The sequence below is a fragment of the Danio rerio genome, chromosome 12 (assembly GCF_052040795.2).
Source record: "Danio rerio strain M-AB ecotype USA chromosome 12, GRCz13ab, whole genome shotgun sequence".
Lineage (NCBI taxonomy): Eukaryota > Metazoa > Chordata > Actinopteri > Cypriniformes > Danionidae > Danio > Danio rerio.
Genome location: NC_141032.1, coordinates 4,565,337 through 4,592,346, shown reverse-complemented (window position 1 = coordinate 4,592,346; position 27,010 = coordinate 4,565,337). Strand labels below are relative to the sequence as shown.

The 27,010-nt window shown below is 37.3% G+C and overlaps 3 protein-coding genes across 3 annotated transcripts in view; 2 read left to right on the top strand and 1 right to left on the bottom strand.

Annotated features, from left to right (window-relative positions):
• The window catches only part of itgam.3 (integrin, alpha M (complement component 3 receptor 3 subunit), tandem duplicate 3), a 35,610-nt gene extending 33,965 nt beyond the window's left edge, over positions 1-1,645 (bottom strand). Inside the window, exon 1 of the mRNA XM_087275657.1 lies at positions 243-1,645. The gene's annotated coding sequence lies outside the window, so the exon portion shown is untranslated. The remainder of the gene's footprint in view (positions 1-242) is intronic.
• The window catches only part of tlcd3bb (TLC domain containing 3Bb), a 538,378-nt gene that overhangs the window by 195,940 nt on the left and 315,428 nt on the right, over positions 1-27,010 (top strand). The gene's annotated exons all lie outside the window — the stretch shown is intronic.
• aldoab (aldolase, fructose-bisphosphate A b) lies at positions 4,554-22,203 on the top strand. Its single transcript, NM_213215.1, has 7 exons — positions 4,554-4,576; positions 10,026-10,142; positions 12,175-12,441; positions 12,758-12,918; positions 16,451-16,709; positions 17,174-17,373; positions 21,860-22,203. Exons 2-7 carry the CDS (start codon positions 10,031-10,033, stop codon positions 21,953-21,955), a joined length of 1,095 nt encoding a protein of 364 aa, NP_998380.1. The 5' UTR covers positions 4,554-4,576; positions 10,026-10,030; the 3' UTR covers positions 21,956-22,203.

Below are 27,010 nucleotides of genomic sequence, written 5' to 3'. Positions count from 1 at the left end.
GAACAGGAAACAAAAATTGGACAATAGAAGATTACAAAAACCTTGCATGGTCTGATGAGTCTCGACATTCAGATGGTCGGGTCATAATTTGGCATCAACAACATGAAAGCATGGATCCATCCCGCCTTGTATCAGCGGTTCAGGCTGGTGGTGGTGGTGGTGTAAGGGTGTGGGGGATGTTTTCTTGGCACACTTTGGGCCGATTAGAACTAACTGAGCATTGTGTCAACGCCACAGCCTACCTGAGTATTGTTGCTGACCATGTCCATCCCTTTAGGACCACAGTGTCTCCATCTTCTGATGGCTACTTCCAGCAGGATGGCACACCATGTCATAAAGCGGGAATCATCTCAGACTGGTTTCTTGAACATGACAATGAGTTCACTACTCAAATGACCTTCTCGGTCAGCAGATCTCAATCCAATAGAGCATTTTTGGGATGTGGTGGAACGAGAGATTCGAGAAAAAAAGTCCCCCAAAATTAAGAAGGCATGGAGGCAGTGGTTTTTCTAACCTTTAATCCTATAATTTTTTCATATGTAAAGATATTTGTGTATTTCTGGACGTCCTGTGTGTATCAGGAAATGAACCTGCATAGGCACATATAACTAATGCGCTTTGCGCTGGATATTAGACCTGATTTTAGTTGGTCAACGGCGCAGTCTATTTTAGTTCTTCAAAATAGCAACACACCATGGGCCTTAACACACCTCTATGTTAGACCAGCACACCCATGAGTCAACAAAGTGGCGCAAATGGATTTGCTATTTAAACAACTTGCTGCAAAACAGTAAAATTACTGTTACACTGGTCTGAAAATGGGCGAAGCAGTGGCGCAGTAGGTAGTGCTGTCGCCTCACAGCAAGAAGGTCGCTGGTTCGAGCCTTGTCTCAGTTGCCGTTTCTGTGTGGAGTCTGCATGTTGTCCCCGTGGGTGCTCCGGTTTCCCCCGCAGTCCAAAGACATGCGGTACAGGTGAATTGGGTAGGCTAAATTGTCCATAGTGTATGAGTGTGTGTGTGTGGATGTTTCCCAGAGATGGGTTGCGGCTGGAAGGACATCCGCTGTGTAAAAACTTGCTGGATAAGTTGGTGGTTCATTCCGCTGTGGCAACCCCAGATTAATAAAGAGACTAAGCCGACAAGAAAATGAATGAATGAATGAATGAATGAATGAATGGTCTGAAAATAGCAATAAATCATGCCAAACACATATTGCACCAGGTGTCTGATAGGACCCTCTCACCTTGCATGTGCAAGTCTGCAGCTAGATACAATTGTCTGTGTTTGGACTGGTAATCTTCCTCTGTTGAATTTGGTTTGACAGATTCAGCCTCAGCATTCTGAAGCCCTCTTATTGTTAGTTTGCCAAGAGGAAATGATGCACAAAAAGCAAGCCCCACCCCCTCATCAATACTCAGATTTAGTTTGTAGATACATCAACATACCGAAATAAAAGTCACTTCCAGTTCACACAGCCTTTTAACTCCAGTTCTAGGAACAGTGCTTATAGTCTTATCAGACAGATCACGAACTGAACTGAGTGTGTCAGATAAGATGGACACTCAAAAGGTGCAGAGCAGTCCTTAGCGCCGTTGTTAAAAACCACTATGCTGGACCAATTCCTCTTTATCTAATTTCATTTCTGGTTCCTTAAAGCTTTTCTGCATCTTTAAAATGCCTTCCGGATATCTCAGACAAAATGACAGAAAGAGTTCTCACTTTACCACAATTAATGCAATTGTTAAATATCGGTCAAATCTGTACCTCCCCTGTTTAGTAATTAGTGCTTAAACTATTCGGCTTCCTGTGTGCTCACGACTGCGTTAGTTTTGCTTTCATTATTCGGAACTTAAGTGCAATCTAAATGCCTCAAAAAACTAACAATTCAATTATTATAGTACAACTTTTCTTTTATCATAACTCAATAATCATGCCTGCCATTATATGAATTTGAACCCTATCACACATTAAAACTTGTAAATGTCTAAAGTTACACAAATGACTGTGTGGCCATCGAGAATGAGGTATGAAACCACAGCTTAGTGGAAAACATTTTAGTGGTTTTGTGCACCGTTTATACTCAGACCGTCTGCAAAATTAAAAGAAATGAAAAAGCAAGATGTGTCTGCTTGGTCAGTGTTCGCTTTCTCTTTGTAAGAGTTTAAAAGACATAACCGTAAGACAGGAGCTATTTATTGAGATGTATCGTGAGTGTGTAAAAATATCAGATGAGGTGTTGCAATTTTTTCATGCTTGCACATTAACACACGAGTGACTTTGTCATTCACACTTTGTCTTTTGCACCTCTCTTCCTTTTGGTCTGTTTTCTATTGTACTAGCCATACTTCTTCTTTTAGTTCCGCCCATTCGTTTTTAATGAGCTTCACTTTGCAAAACAGTTTGTTGTTAATTCTGAAGAAAATGATGGTATGAAATGTATTAGTTATTTGAATATCTTCTTTAGAATACAGACTTATGCATACATTTAGCATGTGGAAGATAACATGAATGTCTATTTTCTTAATTTTGTCTGTTGCAAATGCCAACTGAGTGTCTTACTGTATCTGTTATTAAGTAAAGATGCATGTTGTAAGGCATGGCTCTTCGTGTTCCTCTTTTAAACGCACATTCAGAAGGCTTTAGCTTGCATTATTCTTGTGAAACAGTCATTGAAATGGCTTTATCAATACATTTGACAAATGTACAACACGGAACAGTCAAATGAACACTTTGGCCCTATCATACACCCTGCGCAAGATGTGAATGGCACAATTTGTTGTTATTTTCGGACCATTCATTCACTTTCTTATCAACTTAGTCCCTTTATTAATCTGGGGTCGCCACAGCGGAATGAACCGCCAACTTATCCAGCATATGTTTTACGCAGCGGATACCCTTCCAGCTGCAACCCATCTCTGGGAAACATATATATATATATATATATATATATATATATATATATATATATATATATATATATATATATATATATATATATATACATATATATACATATATACATATATATACATATATATATATATATATATATATATATATATATATATATATATATATATATATATATATATACACACACACAAACACACACACACATCCTTGTCATCTGTCTGTCTGCACTGCAAGAATGCCTTTCCTACTAAGAATTTGTCTCGTTTCTAGTCCAAATATCTAAAAATTCTTAAATCAAGAAGCATTTTCTAGGACCACATATTTTTTATTATTTTCCGAAAAAATAAGTTCAAATTAAATGAGTTTTAACACACTACAGTGCTTTCAAGTGCTCACAGCTTTACATGTGTGCGCAGCTATATATATATATGTGTGTGACCTGCGGTTGTTTAAAAGCCTTTAAAAGGTCAAAGGTCAGATGGTGTTTCTGACAGCAGTGCACGCTGTAGATTCTGACTTTTCTTGCTGTGGATTCTCTTCTCTTGCTTGCATTGCTTCTTATTTAGTCATCCCCGTGCAGCATTTACATTATTTCCACTGAAGCACACTGAATTGACTCCACAAACACATGCACAGGCTACAGTATTATAGATCCCAGTGGGGACTGTCATAGACAAAATGATGTTTCTACCATACAAATCTTATACTGTTTCCTCCTACCCCTGAACCAAACTCTTACAGAAAACAATCTGCAGTTTCACATGTTTAAAATACTTCATTCTGTGTTATTTATAAGAATGTTCACCTATGGGGAACTCAATTTTGGTTCCCATGTTGACACAAGTCCCCATGAATCAGTATGCATTCAGGTTTAAGTCCCTACAAGAATATAAAAACAAGTACACAAGCACACACACACACACCACTTTCCTGTCTGTCTGCACTGCAAAACATGCTTTTATTACTGTCTCATTTCTAAACCAAATATCTAAAACTATTAAATCAAGAAGCATTTTCTAAACAAGTAAAACATAATATATAAATATTTAAAAATATTAATATTTTTATTTTTAGAAGCAATCAATTTAAAGAAATTGGTTTTTACCTTAAAACAAGTTAAATAATCTGCCATCGGGGTGTGCAAAATCTTATTTTAAACACAAAAAAACAAATTACTGACCCCTGCATTGGCAGATTATTTAGCTTTATTTAAGGAAAAAAACTAACTTAGCTTTGGCTTATTAATTATAGAAACAAAACTATGGTTTTGATACGTGTATCATGTATTAATGCTGCACACGCCAGATTTCACGCTCATGTTTGGATTTACTAACGATGAAATGAACAAACTTTTTTTTTTTTTTTTTTTTAGATATTTGGAGTAGCAACAAGACACAAATTTGAAGTAAGAAAAGCATTTTTTTGCAGTGTGTCTCCCTCGCTCTCTGTCAGGCTGGGGAATGTTGCCACTCGTCTCGAGTGTCGGGATGGAGCTAATTTTAGCAGGACAGCTGAATGTGAGGGGTCATAATGCAGGATAAAACCAGTGGGCAGTCGGACATTCGTGGTCTGAGCCAGAACTTTTCTTCTCTCTCTCTCTCTCTTTCTCTCCCTCGCTTGAAGGCTCGCACCATTTTGTCTGTTCTCCTTTCAGCAACAGAGGTAAGAAATTATTTTAAAATACTACATTCATTCTGTACAGGAATTGAGGTCAATTATGGTGGATTCGTTAGCACAAAATAAAAGAAGAAGACGGAGGAGGAATCAAGATATATTTATCCTTCCTGGTTTCTACATTTCCAATAAAACACAGACAGGAACCTTTTTTTGTAAAGCAGAAGTTGTCATCATCAGAACTGCAACAGACGTCTTATAATGTCTTGCAAAAGGCTGACCTCTGCTTCTGACTGTAGGTTTGAAGGTTTATGTGCAATTTACTTTTAATGCAAGATGTACACTTGCATATGCTACTTATATTTATTACAAAATTTCTTTTACAAAACCTTCTTTCTTTTATACTTTATGAATGATCTATTTTTCATTGGTAATTTTGAAGTTAACTTAATTGTTTTTACAAGTTTAAGTTGATTGAACATAAAACATCCAAGTTATCCCACAAAAACAAGAATTGTGTTGATTCAGCTCATTATAAATAAAAAGTAGTTTAAACAAGCAACGAAAATCTAAAATTATAGTCAAATATCCCAAAGCCATCACTTTTGAACATGTTTTTGTCAAAACATAGTTAAAATTTGTAATAATAAAAACTGACAATAGTTTAATCCAACACAATCTCACGGCAATTCGTAACTTTTTCATTTAGTGGCTAATTCGTACAAATTCGTACGATCTAATTCGTACATTTTAGTACGATTTGCGTATCCCCCAATGACGGTTGGGTTTAGGGGTGGGGTTAGGTGCCACGCCTCCTTTTTAAAATCGTACATTTTCTTACGACTGAACTCGTACGAATTCGTACGAGTTAGCCACTAAACTACCAAAACGTAAAATACTTACGTTTTCTCGTGAGATCAGGCTGTTTAATCTTGTATAAATGTCCATGTAAATGTGGTAATAGCATATTTTACTGTATTTTGTGAAACAATTTTTAAAATCACAGATTAAATATTTCATTTTTATTATTCCATGATAGTTACAAAACTTTGATATTTCATTTTTATTATTGCATTATTATTATTATTAATTTTTTTTTTTTTTTTATTCCATGATAGTTAGAAAACTTTGATATTTCATTTTTATTATTGCATTATTATTATTATTATTATTATTATTATTATTATTATTGTTATTATTATTATTATTCCATGATAGTTGCAAAACTTTGATATTTCATTTTTATTATTGCATTATTATAATTATTGTTAATTTTATTATTATTATTATTATTATTATTATTATTATTATTATTTCATTTTTATTATCCCATGATAGTTGCTTACTTCAGTCACTTCTGTGTATATATGTGTATGTCGTGTATGATGTGTATGTTGTATGATGTGTCGTGTATGATGTGTATGACTTCACTGTGGTTGGCAAAGTAAAAATTTCATTGTACAGGGAAACGTGTTTCCTTACTGTCCACATGACAATAAACAATTGAATTAAATTGAATTTAATTGAATTGAAAACAGGCTCATTATAGAGACTCTCGGACATTTCTAGAGACTGCGAATTATGTAGCTGGAGATACGTATGGCTGCATTTCATTTTTTAAAGCAAACACTACGGTACTACGGCAGTATTACGCCGTTCTTTTTCATGCTTACCTCTGTGTGGAGGGCTTTCCCGCTGCAACCAGTTTGTCCAGTTAGCTCGACGACCAGGTTCGAGTCCAGGGAAGAGCATTTCCAGAAATCAGGTAAGACAAAAACAGAATCCAAAAAATAAAATGAACAAGTGAATAACGGTGAGAATGTGGTAAAATCCGGAAACGTGGTAAAAATCAGACGAGGGCTTTTCTTTTTCTGGACGGCTTTTGGAAACCCTCGGTTGGGTTTAGGGAAGGAGGAGGGTGGGTCAGTCGATTGGTGTGTCGCACAGTCAATCATTCAGTCAGTCAGTTTGACAGCGGCCTCTGGTGGGTTTACGCGAGAACAGCACGGGTGCGAACGGCACTTGCGAGAGACATTTGAGATATGAAAAAGTGCACACAGCGGCCTCTCGTGGATTTGCGAAAACAAAAACTGCAAAAATACGTACTTTCAGAAACGTCCACAGGACTACGTTTTCAGAATGAGCCTGGGTTGGATATTTCAGATGCTGTATTTTACCAGGGTAAACAGAAATAAACTTTCAAAGTGGCTTGAAAGTGATGTAATTATAAAACCTCTAAATTTCCCAATTGCTAAACTTTATTTCAGTGAAACATGCTCACTGTGAAAAATGCAGGGTCCACACAATTCATTCATGTTGTCTCAACACAAATCGATTAAGTCAACACAACAAAGTTAAGTAGATTGAACATATATTAAGTTGTCCCAAAAAAAAATCTCCAGTTCCCAGTTTTTCAAAAGTGGGATTTTGGATCACAGATTGGAAATGGGTTTTTCAAAAGTAACAGGGGAATTTTGAATTAAGATCAGAGCATGTGATCCAATCTTATATTAAATTTAGATCAAACCTGCCCTTTGGGTTATTCAAAACTTTGAACTCATATTGGGGTCTGTTCGATCCAAGAAAACAGGATTATCCTGATCCCATCAGAAGGGGGGATTCAATTGTGATTTTTTTTTTTGTTGTTGTTGTTGTTTTGCCAAATAAGCCTGTAATTTGATGTGACACTAGACAAGGGAGTGGGGATCCAAAGGCATGTTCATTGAGAATGGTCAGGCAAGCAACGATCAACACAAGGGCAAACAGATGTATACAGGCAAATCCAGAGTTGTGGTCATTAAACAGGCAGATAGTCAAAAAGACATACAGCAGGTAACATAAACAAATAAAACAAGTCGAGCGCCTAAAACACGTCGTAATGTTCACTATAGAGTTCAACAAGACTCTTTCATTTCTGTGTGTTTCTGTGCTGACTTCATAGTTCTAGTAATCAGTTCATGAGTAGCTTCAGCTGTGAATGCAATCATGGAGATCTAGACCAGGTGTGTGAATGGGTCATGCACACAGCTGTTGTGTCCGTTTAATAGTGGATTCAATACTATGTGATTACCAGCGATCTGCACAGGCTGGATCGCTGGTGATTGTGACAGAACCAGACAAAATGTTAATTTTTTAGTGAATGATCACAAGCATAATGATTACTGATGATATATAAATTCCTCCATATTTGAAGCCTATATGGAGCATGTCACATCTAATGAGATATGGAAAACAACAACAACAAAACAACATTAAAGCAGTATTGTATTAGACAAACTAAAACATGTTAAATGTTTATTGATTGCAGTGTTTCGTTTTTTTACCATCAAAACAAACAAGGGCTGTTTGTGGCCACTGGTATTTTGCCTACCTGTTGTTCTTTGCAAGGCAGTAAGCTACACTGTTGGTTCCATTTAAGGCTCTGGTAAACAGGATTTGATAATCTGGAAATTTGGCATTTGGATTGTTGTTGGATTAATTTAAAGCTCCAGAAGTTTACACTCTGAAAAACATAATTTTTTTTTTTTTTAAATGTCTGATGGTAAATCATACTAAACATTTACTATTTTAGGTCCGTTACGATTACCTAAATGGTTTACAATTGCCAAATGCCAGAATAATGAAATTTTAATTCATTTCTATACAGTCAAAAGTTTACATATATTTCCTTGGTATTTTTTTAGCTTTACTTTTAAACTGTATAACTTTGGTTAAATGTTTTGGGTATCCTTCCACAAGCTTCTCACAATAGTTTGAAGGAATGTTGGCCCATTCCTCCTGACAGTACTGGTGTAATTGAGTCAGATTTGTTGGCTGTCTTGCTCGCTCAAGCTTTTTCAACTCCACCCACTAAATTTCTATAGAATTGAGATCAGGGCTTTGTGATGGCCACTCCAAAACATTCACTCTGTTGTCCTTAAAGCACATTTTAACTAATTTGGCAGTATGCTTAGTTTTCCGTATTTTATGATTCATGCTTTTATTTTTGTATTTTCCCCATTTATTTATGCTTTTCAATTGCATTATGGGACCTTGAACTTTTTTAAACAACTTTTAACCTTGAAAAGTTTGAATAGGGGACTTTTATGAACATTTTTAATGTTTTAAAGTTATATATAGTCTGGATTTGTGTTGTATATTATGCTACAAAGCCTTATAATAAACTGCCAGTACATTTTCTTTCTTGACTTATTATTTCTTATACATTATATTATTTTAAACTACTCAAATGTCAATTAAAGTGAATTTGTTAAACTTTAGAGTTGAATTTTCAACATCAAAAGTCAACAGAGCACAGATCAACATCCCATAATGCAATTCACAACCAGAAATAAACAGAAAAACTATTGTGAATCACAAAAAACAAAAACTATGCTATGTTTTTTACAGTGTACTTTAAAATAAAGTGACCAAATTTGCACTGGTTATAATGTAATCAGCCGGCTTTTTAGCATAAAATAAACAAGTGAAGGTCAAAGTGCAGAAACAACCAAAATCTCTATTCGCAGAGGCCTTGCAAGAGCAGCAGATCAACAGCAGTGCAGCTGCTGCTGCTGGTGTATTTATAGACCCAACTGTTAGGCGGTAGCGTCAGCAGGGCAGAAGTAAGTTTACTAAAGAGTGGATGAGGCGGGGGTGACAGGAAAACAGTCTCTCCTACATACTTTACATAAAGGTCAACAATGAGAATAGGTTTCGTCAAGCGACATTAACACATGTGTAACGCTTGAGGAAGACAATAATGAGGAAGAGCAAGTCATTACTCATTATGAGGAAATACAAGAGAAAGATAAAGCAGAAGAAGTAGTTAAGGATATGGTGACGATATACTGCCGAACACACACAGATAAACACAAAGTTTTTTAAGGAATTCAAGTCATATGTTTGTTTTTCTTTGAATGTGCATGGCAAATAAAAAACTTTGTATATTTAATTTTTAAAAAGTTCCTCAAAACACTTCCTCGTTTCATTGTGAGTTTGGGGTCTATTTTAAAGAGTTAGGTGCAAAGTCGAAAGATGCAGACATCTCCGAAACCCAACAGGTGGACAAATCTAAACTTGTTTTTATTAAAACAAATATAAATATGCATATAATAAGTAATACTGCTAATAATAATACCATTATACCAATGCAAATTGTCATGAATAAACTGAACCGAGATAAAGAAGGCATGGAGGCAGTGGCCTTTATATTCATGTAGAAAATTATAATTTTTTAAATATTTTAATCCTTTATTTTTTTTAATATGTTAAGATATTTGTTTATTTCTGTACATCCTGTGTGTATTAAGCAATTTAAGCATTTGAACCGCATATGTGCATAACCAACACGCTCTGCGCTGGACTTTAGAGCAGCTTTTAGTTAGTCAATAGCGCCGTCTATTTCAGTTGCTAAAAATAGCAACACACCAGCAATGCACCTTAACACACCTCCTTTCTAGAATCTGTCACAATACTAATTCAACTGATATCTACTTTGTGTCTTCCCCCCGTACAGTAAAGATGCCTCACGCTTATCCATTCCTGAGCCCTGATCAGAAGAAAGAGCTGAGTGACATTGCTCAGAGGATCGTTGCTCCGGGAAAGGGAATTCTTGCTGCCGATGAGTCCACAGGTGCAAATTACAACACCAATTTCAACAGAAACGAACAAATATTTAAGACTTAAGGTGGAGATGTCACTTTTTAAAGAAAAAACAATGGTCCCACTTTATATTAAGTGTCCCTAACTACTATGTACTTACATCAAAAAATAAATACAATGTACTTACTGTGTTTATAATGTATTTGAGAACACTTGTGGTGCTTTTGAGTTGGGATAGAGGTTGGGTTATGGACAGGTTTGGTGGCGTGGGTAGGTTTAAGGGTGGGTTAAGGTGTAAGGGATGGTCAACAGTGTATTTACAAATGTAATTACAAAAGTTAGTTACAGATGTAATTACATATATGTATTTAATCAAGCATAAGTACATAGTACATGTATTTACACAACAAGTACATTGTAACAAACTATTAATTCCTGTGTAAGTACATATTAGTTAAGGCCACTTAATATAAAGTGGGACCAAAACAATTATGGATCTGCTTGTACACTTCATTTTCAAGCATCTGCACACAGCTACAGTATAGACTGACCACACACGGACACTTTCACAAAATCCCAAAAGTTGAAGCAAAGATATTTTGCATCTTATTTTGAAAAGTTAGTGCTTTCAGCCCAACAATAATTTAATCTCAGTAAGTAAACAGCCAAAATGCATTCAATATTTTTAGCATATTTTATACAACCCTCTAAATTGTGGTATAAACAAACCCACAACTGCGTTAAACTTTTAATTCACAGAATCAAGTAAAAAAATAGGGTTGGTCCATATTTTGTTCCAAATTGGGTTGAAACAACTGATAAAAGTCTTGTTGTCGATCCCAGTTGTAAGAGCAATAAATAATAAGTTGACTTCTATAGTTGATGATTTGGTAAAGTGACAGATGGTACATTTTTACGATGAATCATCTGTTGGGCTGCATCCCAATTATCACAAATACTGCAGAATACTCACAGTAATCAGTCAAGATTGGTGAAGGAAAAATCATGGTTTGGGGTTAGATTCATTATGGGGGAGTGCGAGAGATCTGCAGAGTGGATGTCAACATCAACAGCCTGAGGTGTCAAGACATTTGTGCTGCCCACTACATCACAAACTACAGGAGAGTTCTCCAGCAGGATAGGGCTCCTTCTCATACTTCAGCCTCCACATCAAAGCTCCTGAAAGCAAAGAAGGCCAAGGTGCTCCAGGATTGGCCAGCCCAGTCACCAAACATGAACATTATTGAGCATTTTGGGGAAAAAATGGAGGAGGATGCATTTAAGATGAATCTAAAGGATCTTGATGAACTCGGAGTCCTGCAAGAACGCTTTCTTTGGCATTCCAGATGACTTTATTAATCAGTGATTTGAGTCATTGCAGAGATGTATGGATGCAGTCCTCCAAGCTCATGATGGAGTCAGTCACAATATTCATTCTGTCTCCACTGCAGCAGGACTTTATATACTATACTGGACATTATTTCTGTTCAGTTACAAGACTTTTGTCTAAGCAAAGTCAGACCTTGCTGTCCTAATTAAATAATTAAAAATCAAGGCATGATCATATTTTATTTTGGTAAAATAAGCGCAATCTAGAGCCCTTTGCCTTTTATATAAGCCCCTACTGACACCAAATGATCAATTAGGAGTCAACTTATTATCTTCTAAAACTTGGACAGATGACAAGACTTTTGTCAGGTAGTGTTCTGTCATCATGGCAAAGATAAAATAACAGTCATCAGAAATTAGATATTAAAACTATTATGCTTAGAAGAGTTGAAAAAAAATCTTATCTCTGTTGAACTGAAATTATATACAGTAGGGCTAATAATTCTGACTTCAACTGTACAGTATGTGAGCTATTCAAGAGCCAAACATGTTAAGTTTAAATCAAGTTAACACTAGTTAAGTCAACTTAAAGACTAGTTAAGAGGGTGTAAACTTACCACGTTGAGTTGAAGTAACAAATTATAAAACTACAAGTTGTTTCAGCTTACAAAATAATGACTTAAAAAATCAGTTGTTTAGAGCTGTTTCTTCTTACCCTCTGGCTCTTGTTTTAGGCAGCGTAGCAAAGCGTTTCCAGAGCATCAATGCTGAGAACACCGAGGAGAACAGACGTCTGTACCGGCAGCTGCTGTTCACCGCTGACGACCGCATCAAACCCTGCATCGGTGGAGTCATCCTCTTCCACGAGACCCTCTATCAGAAGACCGATGATGGCAAGCTTTTCTCTCAGCTGATTAAGGAGAGAGGCATGGTGGTGGGAATCAAGGTGGACAAGGGTGTTGTGCCTCTGGCCGGCACCAATGGAGAGACCACCACTCAGGGTATGAAGGACATCCCTTCTTATTCTTCTCAATACTTATATTTGAATTCATATTTGGTGACTTGTTCACAATATTGGTTTATTTCCTGCCTATTATTAAGATATTGACTGTGTATTAGTACTTATAAACATATTCTGGATGATTTTATTTTACATTACTAATCCTACCCAATACACAAACCCAACTGCAAGCTTAATAACTGTTAATAAGCAGCTAATTAGGAGTTTATTAAGGCAAAAGTCCTATGGTTTGTTAATAGCAATAATTTTTCCTTAAAACAAAGCATGACCTCATGTTTTCATAATGTCTTCCTTAGGTCTGGATGGTCTGTACGAGCGTTGCGCTCAGTACAAAAAAGATGGTGCTGACTTCGCTAAATGGCGCTGTGTGTTGAAGATCACACCCACAACTCCATCCAATCTTGCCATTATTGAGAATGCCAATGTGCTCGCCCGCTACGCCAGCATCTGCCAGATGGTGAGACACACTTTTAAAAATATTGATGGAAAAACATTAAAAGCAGAATATGTACGATGGTTTTATTAAAATATCTAAAAGTGTTATATATTGTGCTGGTGAAGACCACAACTCCCATGATTCCACACTCAATCATGGCATCATCAAACTACACCTTTGTTTGTTGTGAATGCACGCCCTCTACTGGCAGAAATTACATACTGTGCCTTTAAGGGCCCTATCATACACCCGTCGCAGTGTGGCGCAAGGCGCGGCGCAATAGTCTTTTGGTAGTTTCAGCTTGGCGCAAGAGTCGTTTTGAGGCGTTGCGCTACGCTGTTTAAATAGCAAATGCATTAGCGCTCATTTTTGCGCCCATAGGAGTTCTGCTCTAAAAAGGAAGGCGTTCTGAGGCGGACCGCTGGCGCGTTGCTATTTTGAGAATCTATAATAGATTTTTCATTAGACCAAAACAAACCCGGTCTAAACTCCGGCGCAGAGTTGTGCCTTGCTTACGCACTGCTTAATACGCACAAGAGAGCAATAGGCAAATATCTTTACATATGAAAAAATGTAAATATTAAGGATATATTTAGTATATAATAAGAATAGATATAGAATATAAATATAAAAATTAAAATATTACAAAACATATTATTTTCTAGCCTACATAAATATGAAAAATCACTGCTTTTATGTCTTCTTCATCTCGGGAGGCTTTTTCAGTTCATTCATAACAATTTGCTTTTGTATAATGTTATTATTATTAGCAGTATTATTTAATATATCCATATTTATATTTGTTTTATTAAAAACAAGCTTAGATTTGCCCACCTGTCAGGTTTTAGACCATATGGGGCACAGCATGTTTTAGGATATAACTCAGGTTTTTGAGCACACTTGGTTATTATTGTTCATTTATTCGTTTGCTGGAAATTAGAACTGAATTTAGAAATAGTTTTGAAATGAATATTTGCGCTTAACAAACAAAATTAATTATTTATAGACTAATGGATGTCTGTGCGTAAAGGTTTCCCTATCCAAGAGCGAAAGTGAAAGTAGATCATTTATGTCTCATAAATGAGACATAAATGAAGATGCTCTGTTTAACAGTTTTCTGTTAAAAACTGTTAACTGTTAGCTGTTTGCTTGTGAAATGCTCATTTTTTCCACTTAGACTTACTTTGCGTCCTGTAAATAGCGAATGCGCTCTTGGCGCGACGCAGCTGACTCTAAAAGGGAATGGGAGATCAGACTCTGATTGGTTTATTCTCAGAACACACCTATAACTCATTAAGACAATAAACTCAACCCTTTTAGACCATGCGCAGCGGCGCAAGGCAGATTTCCCGTCCTTAAATTAGCAAAAACGCGTCCTGACACGCCCTGAAAGCGCTTGCGCCCTGCGTTTTGCGCTCTGCGCATGGACCGTCAAAATAGAGCCCACAAAGTTCACTGTTCAGGGAGGAAGGTAACCACCAACCTGTCATTATTTTTTGCAAAATCAAAACAAAATATTTTTACTGTGTGTCTTTTGTGCTGGTACTTGGTTTATGTCTGCATGTCATGGAGAAATAGCTAACACATTAAACTGGCCAGTAGGCACTGCTAAGTCCTTGTTTTAAAGAACGATTCATTGAATCAATCATTCAAATGATTTGTTCAAAATTCGTTTAAAACAAAAGCAAGTAACTTGCTAAATTCAGAATTGTGGACTATGAATCTGAAATTGAACTTACATTGCCATCATAAAAACAGTATTTTAGTAGAACAGTTCGATAGTAATAGTGATAGCTTCTGCTAATTAAAAATATAAAAGTAATGTAAGTATATTGCTGTAAATAAACTAATTAGCTAATGATAACTGTCCTTTTCACACGGGGCTTCAGCGTCAACGCTTGACAGAGGGAGTGTCTGAAGTTGCGGCTGGCGCGATCGTCATAGCAGCGTCAGCCAATAAAATTAGTCAGCAATCGGCTACTGTCTGAGCTGGTGTATTTGCATACAGCGATCTGATTGGCTGACGCTTCCATCGGCGATTGAAAAGTTGAGCACGTCCCAACCTATCCAGCATATGTTTTTATGCAGCTGCAACCCATTACTAGACAAAACAATCATACACACCCATTCACACACACAGGCACACACACTCATACACTATGGACAATTTTAGCTTACCTAATTCACCTATACCACGTGTCTTTGGACTTGTGGGGTAAACCGGAGCCCCTGGAGGAAACCCACGCGAACGCAGGGAGAACATGCAAACTCCACACAGAAACTCGAACCAGCGACCTTCTTGCTGTGAGGTGACAGCACTATCTACTGTGTCACTGCGCTGCCGATTTTATGACGTTGAAGTGATAGTTCATCAAAAATTTGTAAATTTGATGCAAATTTACTCCTTTTAAGGCCATCCATATTGTAGATTACTTTTTTTTTCTTTGATAAACATTAAAGACGTATTAGCTGAAGCTGTGGTCCGTAGTAATGGCTACTGGCAACTAAATTAAACCTGTATGATAACTAATTATCATCAAAACGGTACTAAAATGGTATCTTGGATGGTGAAACCTGCATTAAAAAAGTAGCATTTTTAATCAGTTTTCCCCTGGTGTTTATAACCTTTTCAGAAACAAAGCCTTTACCCCTTTTAAAAGTACAATTCTCGCTATCAACAAACCATTGACAGGATTTTTAGCCCAAATAACTCTTATATTGCTGCTTATCAATAGTTATTTGCTAGCCGGCAGCTAGCTCTCTGCAACTCTCACATGGTCACCCACTAAAGCCAAGCAGGGCTGCGCCCAGTCAGTACCTGGATGACAAACCACATGGAAAAGCTTGGTTGCTGCCAGAAGTGGTGTTAGTGAGACCAGCAGGGGGCGCTCAACCTGTGGTCGATGTGGGTCCTAATGCCCCAGTATAATGAAAGGGACTCTATACTTCTCTTTGAGCACCATTTTTGGATGAGATGTTAATCCAGGTGGATGATGCACATTGGTGGTGGATAAGGAGATTCCCCTCAATGTGTAAAGTGCTTTGAGTGTCCGGAAAAGCGCAATATAAAAATGTAAGGAATTATTATTATTATTATTTTACTGTCTTTTCTTTATTACAAGTACGCACTGTTTTAAATACGTTTTAGTTTGAAGTTGTGAAAGTCATTCTTGATGTGCAGCTGATCACAGAGGGTTGGAACAGATCTTTTAATCCTAGTTTCTTTGCAAATCCTGTTCTGTGGATATGTTCATATGCGTTACTATGGAGACATGTTATCACGTGCCTGTCAATCAATTCGGTGGGCGGGGAAAACTGCACTCCTACATCACTTTGCGGTGAGCCTCAAAATCTCTAGGATTAGGATCCTATTTGGTCAGAAAATTGACTTATTGTGTTTATATCACACCAATATGACAGTGGACACACTATACCTACACACAGTCCTGTCTAAACAGCTTCCTAAAGTTGTTTTTCACATCATAGGTGGCCTTTAACATATGCACAGTGTGTCAGATGAATCATTTATATTCATTTCTGTTGCTGTGGTCAGCATGGTATTGTACCCATCGTGGAGCCTGAGATCCTGCCTGATGGTGATCATGACCTGAAGAGATGCCAGTACGTGACGGAGAAGGTTCTGGCAGCGGTGTACAAGGCTCTTTCAGACCATCATGTGTATCTGGAGGGAACCCTGCTGAAGCCCAACATGGTGACGGCCGGTCACTCCTGCTCCCATAAATACTCACCTCAGGAGATCGCCATGGCTACTGTCACAGCCCTGCGCCGCACCGTTCCACCTGCTGTCCCCGGTGAGCCCAAAAACACCCACAGTCACGCTTAAAGGGATAGTTCACCCAAAAATCCACCTTCTGTCATCATTTATTCACACTTATAAACTCGTTTCAAACCTTTATGAGTTTCTTTCTTTTGTTAAACACTAAATAAGATACTTTGAAGAATGCTGGGGGAAGCCATTGATTTCAATAGTATTTGTTTTTTCGACTATGGAAGTCAGTGGTTACAGGTTTTCAGCTTTCTTCAAAATATTGTATTATTACGTATAAGTCAAGTCTCGCTTTCAGTTTCAGGCTCTGGCGCGTTTTGCACTCATACACAAGCGTACCGCGCCAAAGCCCAAGTGAACCGCTCGATTCAGCGCACTCACACTTCTCAAATGATGTGGGAAACGGGCCTGGGCACAGTTCGCATAGCATAGTGTGAGAGAATCGTCCTAACTCCCCTTAATATTATCATCATCATCATCTTCCCAAAGGCATCACCTTCCTTTCTGGAGGCCAGAGCGAGGAGGAAGCTTCAATCAACCTGAGCACCATCAACCAGTGTCCGCTGAGCAAACCCTGGGCCCTCACCTTCTCCTACGGACGGGCCCTGCAGGCCTCCGCTCTTAAAGCCTGGGGAGGAAAGAAGGAGAATGGCAAGGCCTGCCAGGAGGAATTCGTCAAGAGAGCCGTGGTATGTGAACTTGCATGAATTATTAGCCCTCCTGTACATTTCCTCCCCAATTTAGGCAAGTTAAGGTAATTAGGCAAGTCATTGTATAATGATGGTTTGTTCTGTAGATAATTGAAAATAAATACTGCTTAAGGGGGTTAATAATATTGACCTTAAATTGTTTTTTTTTTAAATAAAACTGCTTTTATTCTAGCTGAAATAAAACAAATAAGACTGTCTCCAGAAGAAAAAAATACTATAGGAAATACTGTGAAAAATTCCTTACTCTGTTGAACAATGATAATACATTTTTTTTAAATCACAGGATGGCATTTTGACTTCAATTAAGTATTTATACCCAATTAAAAGAGTACTATAGTAATTACAGCGAATACTATAGAATACTATAGAAAAGTAAAATAAAATGTATTTTAAAAGTGGGTCAAGACAGGACAAACTTACGTGGCCCACATATCAATTTTTAACATCTGGGCCAAATACTGCATTTGACATCTGGCACATTTCTTGTGCTACCTCTGCCAAACCTGGGCTATATTTTGCCCACATACTGTATGCAAGTGATGGGCAAATGCCTGATGTGCCAGCTTTATGCCAAATCAGGGCCAGAGTTTTTTTTTCCACCTAGGTACAGTAAACAGTAGCATTGATTAACAAAGAGTGGGAATATATAGTTTATAATACAATTTACTATAGTATGGTTCATAAAACACCATGGTATCAACAAAAAATACTATATTTTCATGTGGGCAGGTTTGCTTATTGTGAAGGGGATTTAGGGTTGTATATTTTTAGACCCTGTAAAATATTATAGTATGACCGACATTAATAGTATCTGCCAAATATACTTATACTTATCTAATATTCAAGACAGATTATAGGCTTACACTATTTTTATATATATATATATATATATATATATATATATATATATATATATATATATATATATATATATATATATATACTTTTTTTTTTTTTTTTTTACCCAAAATCACTAGGATTGACATTTTTTCACTATAAAGAATCTTTTGTAAATGTTTAATGGATTTTTAAAGTTCTTCTCAGTACTATTAATGCCAATAATAAACCTTTATTTTTAAAAGTCTAAGTAATGCCATTATTAATAACATTTCTAAGTTTACTACTGTAAGTATCTGTGTATAGAGTGCATTTTCTCCATAAGGAGGTTTAAAAAGCCGTTGTTTTTTTCATTACTAATCCAAATCTCAACCATTAAAGGTGAATTACAACATTGCAAAGTTTTGCAAACATTGAAGCCAAAAAAAATACAGTATAAATGTAAAAATCAGACATAAAGACAGTTACAGTACTTTAATGGGTAGAAAAAAAATTACAATCCCAAGAAGCACTGTGAATAGCAATCAAAAACAGCAGAGAAATATAAAACTTTTACAGATAAAATAAATAGAAACAATTATTGACAGTCACACACATACAAACACAAATAGTCAAATGTATGGAATTAATGACATAATTTGCATTGCATCATGGGAGTAATTGCATAAAATTGTTTTGATTCCTGATTGTTATCCTTTTTGTGCATTCTTCTAATGATCATGTTAAAATATTACATATTTTTTGTTAGTTATTAGTTTAATAGTTTTGAGTTATTTATTAGTTAATAAATCAGTTCCACTGTTAAATAAAATAAATGAAGTTTTCTCCTATAGGTAACCGAATATCGAACATCTTGAAACGACACATATGTTTTGGGGTGCGTTCCCAAACAACGACATAACTTGCGGCTAAACTATCATACTATGATGCATTGTTTGGGAATTAAATGATGTATTGACGAGTGTTTCCCAAAACCATATCACATATCCGTCGTTTGAATCTCTTTAGTTATAATGTAAAATGTCCATAATGACGCTCTAAACAGAGGGGAGTAACAACTTCTTTAGAGAAAAAACACATACTTTTTGTGCAAATTATATTGATTTACTCGCACACGCATTTGAAAAAAAATCCAATGTTAGTTTCGGTAAAAACATGCACAACATATTAATTGAAATATAAACAGCACATATAGAGCCTATGTTTCTTTTACAATTATTATTGAGAATATTCCATATTCTATTCTAACACATAAAACCACTTAGCTAACACCTATTTTAATCTCATATATAAATCATATAAATCATTAATGGTTGTAATTTACTGTAGTCTATTTATTAAAGAATGAAGAAAAATTCTACTTAATAATAATAATAATAATAATATTAAATATTAAGCAGGATCTTGTTTATTTTCTTATTTTATTTTATTTATTGTAAAAGTCTACTATATAACTTGTCAAATAATTTGTTTACTATATAATTTGTCTACTTATAATTTGTCAAAACCGCAAACCTTGCAGAAAAACGTGTGTTAAATACATACAGTGAAACCATAAACATGTACTTGAGCATCCATTTAACTTAGTGAAATGAACACGATAAGACAGTATGATGGCAACAGCTTGTTTTTTCCATACTTGTAATTTTTACAGGGACATATCTTTGACAAATAAAGGGTTAATTTCATGCAGTTGAGTTCATTGCACAACCAAATAAATTCCACAAAACAAGTCTATGATGTGTAATCCAATATGTTCGCCTCACCCATATGGACGACTTTTCTGGCGTGCTCAGTTTGCTCGGTAGCTTACTTTATATGTTTTATATTTATTAAGAAATTAAGAAAAATCCTACTTAATAATAATAATAATAATAATAACAACAATAATAATAATAATAATAATAAGTATGATCTTGTTATTTTCTTATTTTATTTTATTTATTGTAAAAGTCTACTTTTACAATTTGACACATTCACACAGGCCCATGTCATATATAGGCCTACAGTACAGATGCATTTCTTAACAAATAAGCTACTACAAATTAAAAGCATTAACGCATGCTATATATATTTGTTTTCACAAGCTTTGGAGATGTAAAGTAAATTACACTTTTAAATAATCGGTCACCTATAGCTTTCGCCATGGCTGCGTTCAAAATGCCATAATTATTTTTAAAGTGCACTACGAAGGGAGCACAATTGTCAATATGAAGATCGCTAAAACTGAACTGTAAAGAATACTTTGAAAACAAATTACACCTAAGAGAGAGGTTTTTTTTTAATCATTCCGAGTTTAAATGTTGGAACGTTCTTAATGAATAGGGCATAGGGGGGATAACTGAAAACACAGCCAGGAACCATGCTTCTAACTACAGCACTAGAGGTGTAGTTGCAAGCATACAAGTTTGAGAATGTTCAGTGCAACAACAGATTTAGGAAACACCAAATCAACGAACAATGTTTGTAACAACACAACTTGCGACCTTAGTTGGCTAACGATGGTTTTCGGAAACACACCCCTGATTGCCTAAAATTAAGTTGAGCAACGCTGTATTTACTTCACATGCAACATTAGGTATTTAAAACCATTTTTTTCAACAGAGTCTGGCTGCAGACACGATGCAGTCTTAGACCGATGCAATCTCGGCCACGCATGAGCATTTATATCGATGCAATCTCAGCCGCTCATGCGCATTTGAACTCGTATATTCTCATGCATGCACACTTTGCAGCGGGTCAAAGACAGAAACACGCCAAAATACGGTGTACAAACTAAAGGTGTGACAGACAAAAGAACTACCTATGTATCTATTCACATAATTATGTCACAAGGTAACCTGTAAACTCCTATTATATGAAGATTCGGGTCACGGCCAGGATTTTACTTAAAATAATAGCCGATAGGGTCTGCGATGCAGTGGCGCCGAAGGTTGTGCTGTCGCATCACAGCAAGAAGGTCGCTGGGTCGCTGGTTCGAGCCTCGGCTCATCTGACGTTTCTGTGTGGAGTTTGCATGTTCTCCCTGTGTTTGCGTGGGTTTCCTCCGGGTGCTCCGGTTTCCCCCACAGGCCAAAGACATGTGGTATAGGCTAATTAGGTAGGCTAAATTGTAGTGTATGAGTATGTGTGTGAATGAGTGAGTGTGGATGTTTTCCAGAGATGGGTTTCAGGGATAAGTTGGCGGTTCATTCCACTGTGGCAACCCCGGATTAATAAAGTAACTAAGCCGACAAGAAAAAGAATGAATGAATAGCCGATAGGCATTTCCAATGTTGTCTTAATAACTTCATTACTTCACACGTCTAAAATGTCGTTATATTGGCTGAACGCATAACGGTAATACACTACTAAATACAACTTTTCTACACATTCCTCCAACGTAAAAAATATTTATGTAGACATCTTATAGTGCTTTACCATTCTGTAGTACAGTATTATACCATTTATATTACAGTAATCAAAACTTATACGTTAACACGTCGCTCTGAATGCGCATGTGCAGCTGAGATTGCACTGGTCTGAGATTGCATCATGTCTGCAGCCAGACCCTTCTCCTTTTTTTTTTTTTTTTTTTTACATTTTGTTTCTATTTTACTGATCTAATTTGTGCTTATTTGCTTTACAGAACAACAGCGCAGCAGCTGTCGGTAAATACGTCTCCAAAGGAGACACCGGAGCAGCGGCAGGAGAGTCTCTGTTTGTGGCCAATCATGCTTATTAAAGAAATACCAACGGCCACACTTCAACCGGCTCACTCATCTGTTCACTCATATGTGCACACACAGTCATGAATCACTCTTTCCAGCATACACACTTTCCACAATGATATAAGCATCATGATAGGTGACCAACTGATAAAGATAGCCTGCGTTTCCTCCATTTCAGCAACTTCTACGTTTGTTTTTTCATCTGTTCTTTTCACCATATATTTTCTATATCTGGCATAAGAATAAAGTATTAAATCATCAACACAGAGTTTGACTGTCTTCACACACAATGATGATCAATGTGCTTCAGAATACAAATAGATTGTAGGTTTTTTATTCTCTCGTTTTAATGGAAATGTTAAGTGGTAAACATCAGGACATCGTGGTAATTAGGGTTTGGTTGATAGAAGATGCCATAGCCATCGCTGATAGACATCACAATACTGAGCCGACATCACAACGATACACATGGCTCTGTTTACATTAACGTCTTAGTTTTAAAATGGCGTCGGACAGTTTATCGAGGATGTACCGTTGGATGGCGTCTCACTATAGTTGTTAAAGAGCCATGAAACCCCCTCGTTTCAGCAGGGTGTTTTCACACCTCTACTTTGGAAAAAGTCAGAAAAGTGGGCGTGTCCAGCTCTGTTTAGGGGGAGTGTCTGAGGAAGAAAAGTGGGATGGTGTGGGAGTGTCTATTTGGGCACGCGCGAGTTTCAGAGTCAAAATACACACACACACACACACACACACAATAGAAAGTGAGTGCTGCTTTAACTGCAGTTTGGCTCTTTCATTCAGGGAATGATTCATGCCCCTCACGAAAAACAAGATATTCGAGGAGCTGCTTTAAGCGTGTATTTTTATGCCATGTTTGATGCCGCACGCCGAATGAGAGAAAAAAAACCCTCCGCATTTTCCGGAAACTTAGATGCACTCGACAGGTAGCGTCAGAAAGCCGCGTGTGTTATTCCGGTCACAAAATGCGGTGAAAATCCTACACGAGGTTAAAGTTTGGTTGTGTTGCTAACATGTTTACACTCGGTGCAATAGTTAACTTAGTTCGATATGAACAAACTGAATAAACAAAGAGCACTGGTCGCTCACTTACCAAATCTGTAGAGACAGGACAATCACCAGCAACAAGAGCCGCGTCTTTATGAAGAGAAGACTACAAGCGAATCCGGATCTCAGCGTTTGCAGATGAGAACAGCTCTCAGGTAAACAATAATCCTCCTTAGACACGCAAGTTATTGTTGTCGAGCGTCGCGTACACTGTTAATCCACACGTGAGTCCAGCTGCGCTCTCACAGAGAGAAAATAAAAACAAAACTGAACTGCAGCAAACTATAAAAGCAACACTTCATGCTTGTTTTGCCAACACAACGTGGCGTCTCTGTCGTCTAAACACTCTGACAGTAATGAATATTAATGAAGTTGCACAATAGAGCGCGCTGATTGGTTTGAACCAAGCCTTACTCATGCATTAATGCATCACACTGTAAGACGTAATAAGACTCACTCTGGCACAGACGTCCAGTCTGCACGCTGGAATACACGCTATTATGTCATGGCCGTGACGCAACTTCAAAAATTTGTTTCAAACCGGAAGTACGAATTTGCTTGAAATAACGCAAAAACAACCAATTTACACTTTTTAGTGAAATATAGGTGTCCTAATAGTGTTTTTAGCAGTGTGGGACACATATACGACTGTCAACAGCTCAAAACATGTGCTTTGGTGTTTCGTGACCCTTTAAACGTGATATTTAATTAATCTTGCCTCTATCTCATGACTCTTCTGTCTTTTGAATCTATCAGGTAACATGTCACAGCATCAGTACACTTCTTCAGTCTTTCGCTTTCACACTTCTACTTAGTCATTTTAATGAAAACCTCAGATACTGTGGCTGCGTCCGAAACTGCCTATTACTCAGTAGGTACTGCATTTAAATGTAAACGTACTACTCGGCCGTTAGAAAAGTACGTTCTATACAGTATGAATGTGAAAAGTATGAATGGAATTCGGACGTACTACATCCGCCATTTTGTCATGGTCATGTGACCTACCTGCGTCAGTTGCGTCGCCTCACTTCCATTCATGCATTCTCTCACGGGGCATCATGGGATAGCGCAGGGTGCATGGGATGCGCACTACAGAATCTCGCCGGAAGTAGTAAGTCATGCGGGTACTTCTCGCCTATTGATTTTCGATTTCTATGAATTCGGACATACTACTCAGCTCGCATACTGATTTTAGCATACTATATAGTATGGGAGTATGCGGTTTCGGACGCAGTCTGTTGGTTTTTTCCTGTTGGTTGTGCACCTTTTTACCAACCAAGTTTGTCGACGCCATTATAGCGACACATCACTCTGCCTATTCATGCCAGAGTCCTGCGGAAAAAGTGATTGACAGGTGGTAATTTGTGTGTAACTTCTCTTTATTTATTTGCGATTTGGTTATGGTTAAAACAAAGACCATGCGGATTTATGTACAAATAGTTAATTTGTCATGAATTAATTAATTATTCATAAATAATTAATTTAATTCACCGCTGATTACGACGAAGATCCCATCGCAATGTTTTTACATTAGACATCGTACGATGCCAAATTGTTCGACATCGCCCAACCCTAGTGGTAATATCTGGGATATCTGGGACTTCTCAGAATTTCTACATATCATTTTAATTCATTAATTCATTTTCATGTGCTTTTTCAGGGCCGCAGTCTTACATAACATTTTGCTTTTGTTAATTTGATTTAGTTTTTTTCCCACTTTAAATAAAATAGGCTCAATTATTCAATTAAATAGATAAAATTATTAGATGTAAATGACACTTGAGGTTAAAAATTGTTAAGAAAAAACAATCTAGTCACGTTGTAGACATGTTTTTAACTATACTGTGACATCTCTGTTTTCCCATGATTATGGGCTGAAAATGAGACAAATAGTTTAACAGGTTTTGTAACCTGATACCAAAACACATGCTCAGCCTACATTTTTGTTAAAAACCACAAAACTTGCAGACAAATGTACATTTTTCACAAATACATTTTTGTGAAACCATAAACATGTACTTAAACATACATTTGACTCGGTGAAAATGAACACGATGAGACAGTGGGATGGCCACAACTCATTTTTTCTGCACTTGTGATTTTTACAGGAACATATCTTTGACTAATAAAGGGTTATTTTCATGCTGTTGAGTACATTGCACAACCAAATAAATTCCACAAAACAAGTCTATGATGTGTAATCCAATATGTTCGCCTCACCCATATGGACGACTTTTCTGGCGTGGTAGCTCACTTTGTATGGTGAATTGCATTGTATTGTTTCACACAACCCTGCTGAAAAATCCAGCTTAAACCAGCCTAGGTTGGCTGGTTTTAGCTGGTCGACCAGCCTGGTTTTAGAGGGGTTTTGGCCACTTCCAGGCTGGTTTTCAGTCATTTCCAGCCTGGTCTTAGCTGGTCAGGCTGGAAAGTGACCAGCTAAAACCATCTAAAACCAGCTTGACCATCCTGGACATAGGATTTTTCAGCTGGGAAAAGATAAAACAACACAATTGCAGTTCACATTTATCTACTGTTTACTTTTTTTTTTTTCTGTTTGTTAGGTTTGGTGAAGGTTTAGGTTAGTTGTTTGTTAGCTAATATGTAATAGTCTTGCTTTCAAATGTACTACAATAAGGACGCGTTTCTCAAAACACAACAAAATGTGCCCCCTCCCTACAGAAAAATCCAGTTTAAACCAGCCTAGGCTGGTTGGCTGGTTTTAGCTGGTCTACCAGGATGGTTTTAGAGGCGTTTTGGCCATTTCCAGGCTGGTTTTCAGCCATTTCCAGCCTGGTCTTAGCTGGCCAGGCTGGGAGATGACCGGCTACAACCAGCTTGACCAGCCTAGCCAGGCTGGGAGCCCAGCCAAAACCAGCTATGTCCAGCTTAAAACAGGCTGGTCAAGGTGGTTTTAGCTGGATTAAGCTGGTCATTTTCCAGCCTGACCAGCTAAGACCAGGCTGGAAATGGCTGGAAACTAGCCTGGAAATGGCCAAACCCCTCTAAAACCAGGCTGGTCGACCAGCTAAAACCAGCATACCAGCCTAGAGTTCGCTTAAATGTAAACAGTGACCTCTAGTGGATTAGGGGAATAATTCACGTCTACGTTTTTTGTTTTTTTGTTTTTGTTTTGATCATGCCACATTTAAAGATCATGCCACCCAACCCTGTTCCTAGAGCACTGCCTTCTTGCAGATTTCAGTGGACCATAAGCACAGCTAGTGTTTTTGAGCCACTTTCTGGTGAAAGCTTTATGTGACTATTTTCAATTTAATAAGCTTCCTATTTCATCATCAATGTTGTAATGTAATTTAAATATAATCAGTTAAACAGACTTCAGCATCTATTTGGTTGTTAAAGCATAAAAAGAGACGAAAGAATGCAGGTGCTCATTAGCCACAGGCTAGCGCAAAAAATCCATTAAAAATATTGGAGTCAAATTAGTTTCAATATTTTAAAGACATGGCATGGTAAAATCTAATTTAATGCAGTGCTTCTTGTTTGGTCTGATACACACTTTATATCTTATCTCAGCCAGGCAGTGAAGGTTGTTGTTTTTAAAAGAAATCAGATCTTAAACAGCAATTTTGTATGCCCTGCTGAAAAAAACTGCATAAACTAGCCAAGGTTGGTTGGTTGTTTGGTTGGTTTTAGCTAGTCGACCAGCCTAATTTTAGAGGGGCTTTGGTCACTTCCAGGCTGGTTTCCAGCCATTTCCAGCACGGTTTTTTCTGGAGAGGCTATGAGATGACCCGCTAAAACCAGCTTGACCAGCCTTGCCAGGCTGGGAGCCCAGCCAAAACCAGCAGGATGGTCAAGCTGGTTTTAGATGGTTTTAGCTGGTCACTTTCCAGCCTAACCAGCTAAGACAGTCTGGAAATGGCAGGAAATCAGCCTGGATGTGGCCAAAACCCCTCTAAAACCCAGCTGGTCGACCAGCTAAAACCAGCCAACCATCCCAGGCTGGTGTAAGCTGGATTTTTCAGCAGGGTGGGAGGACA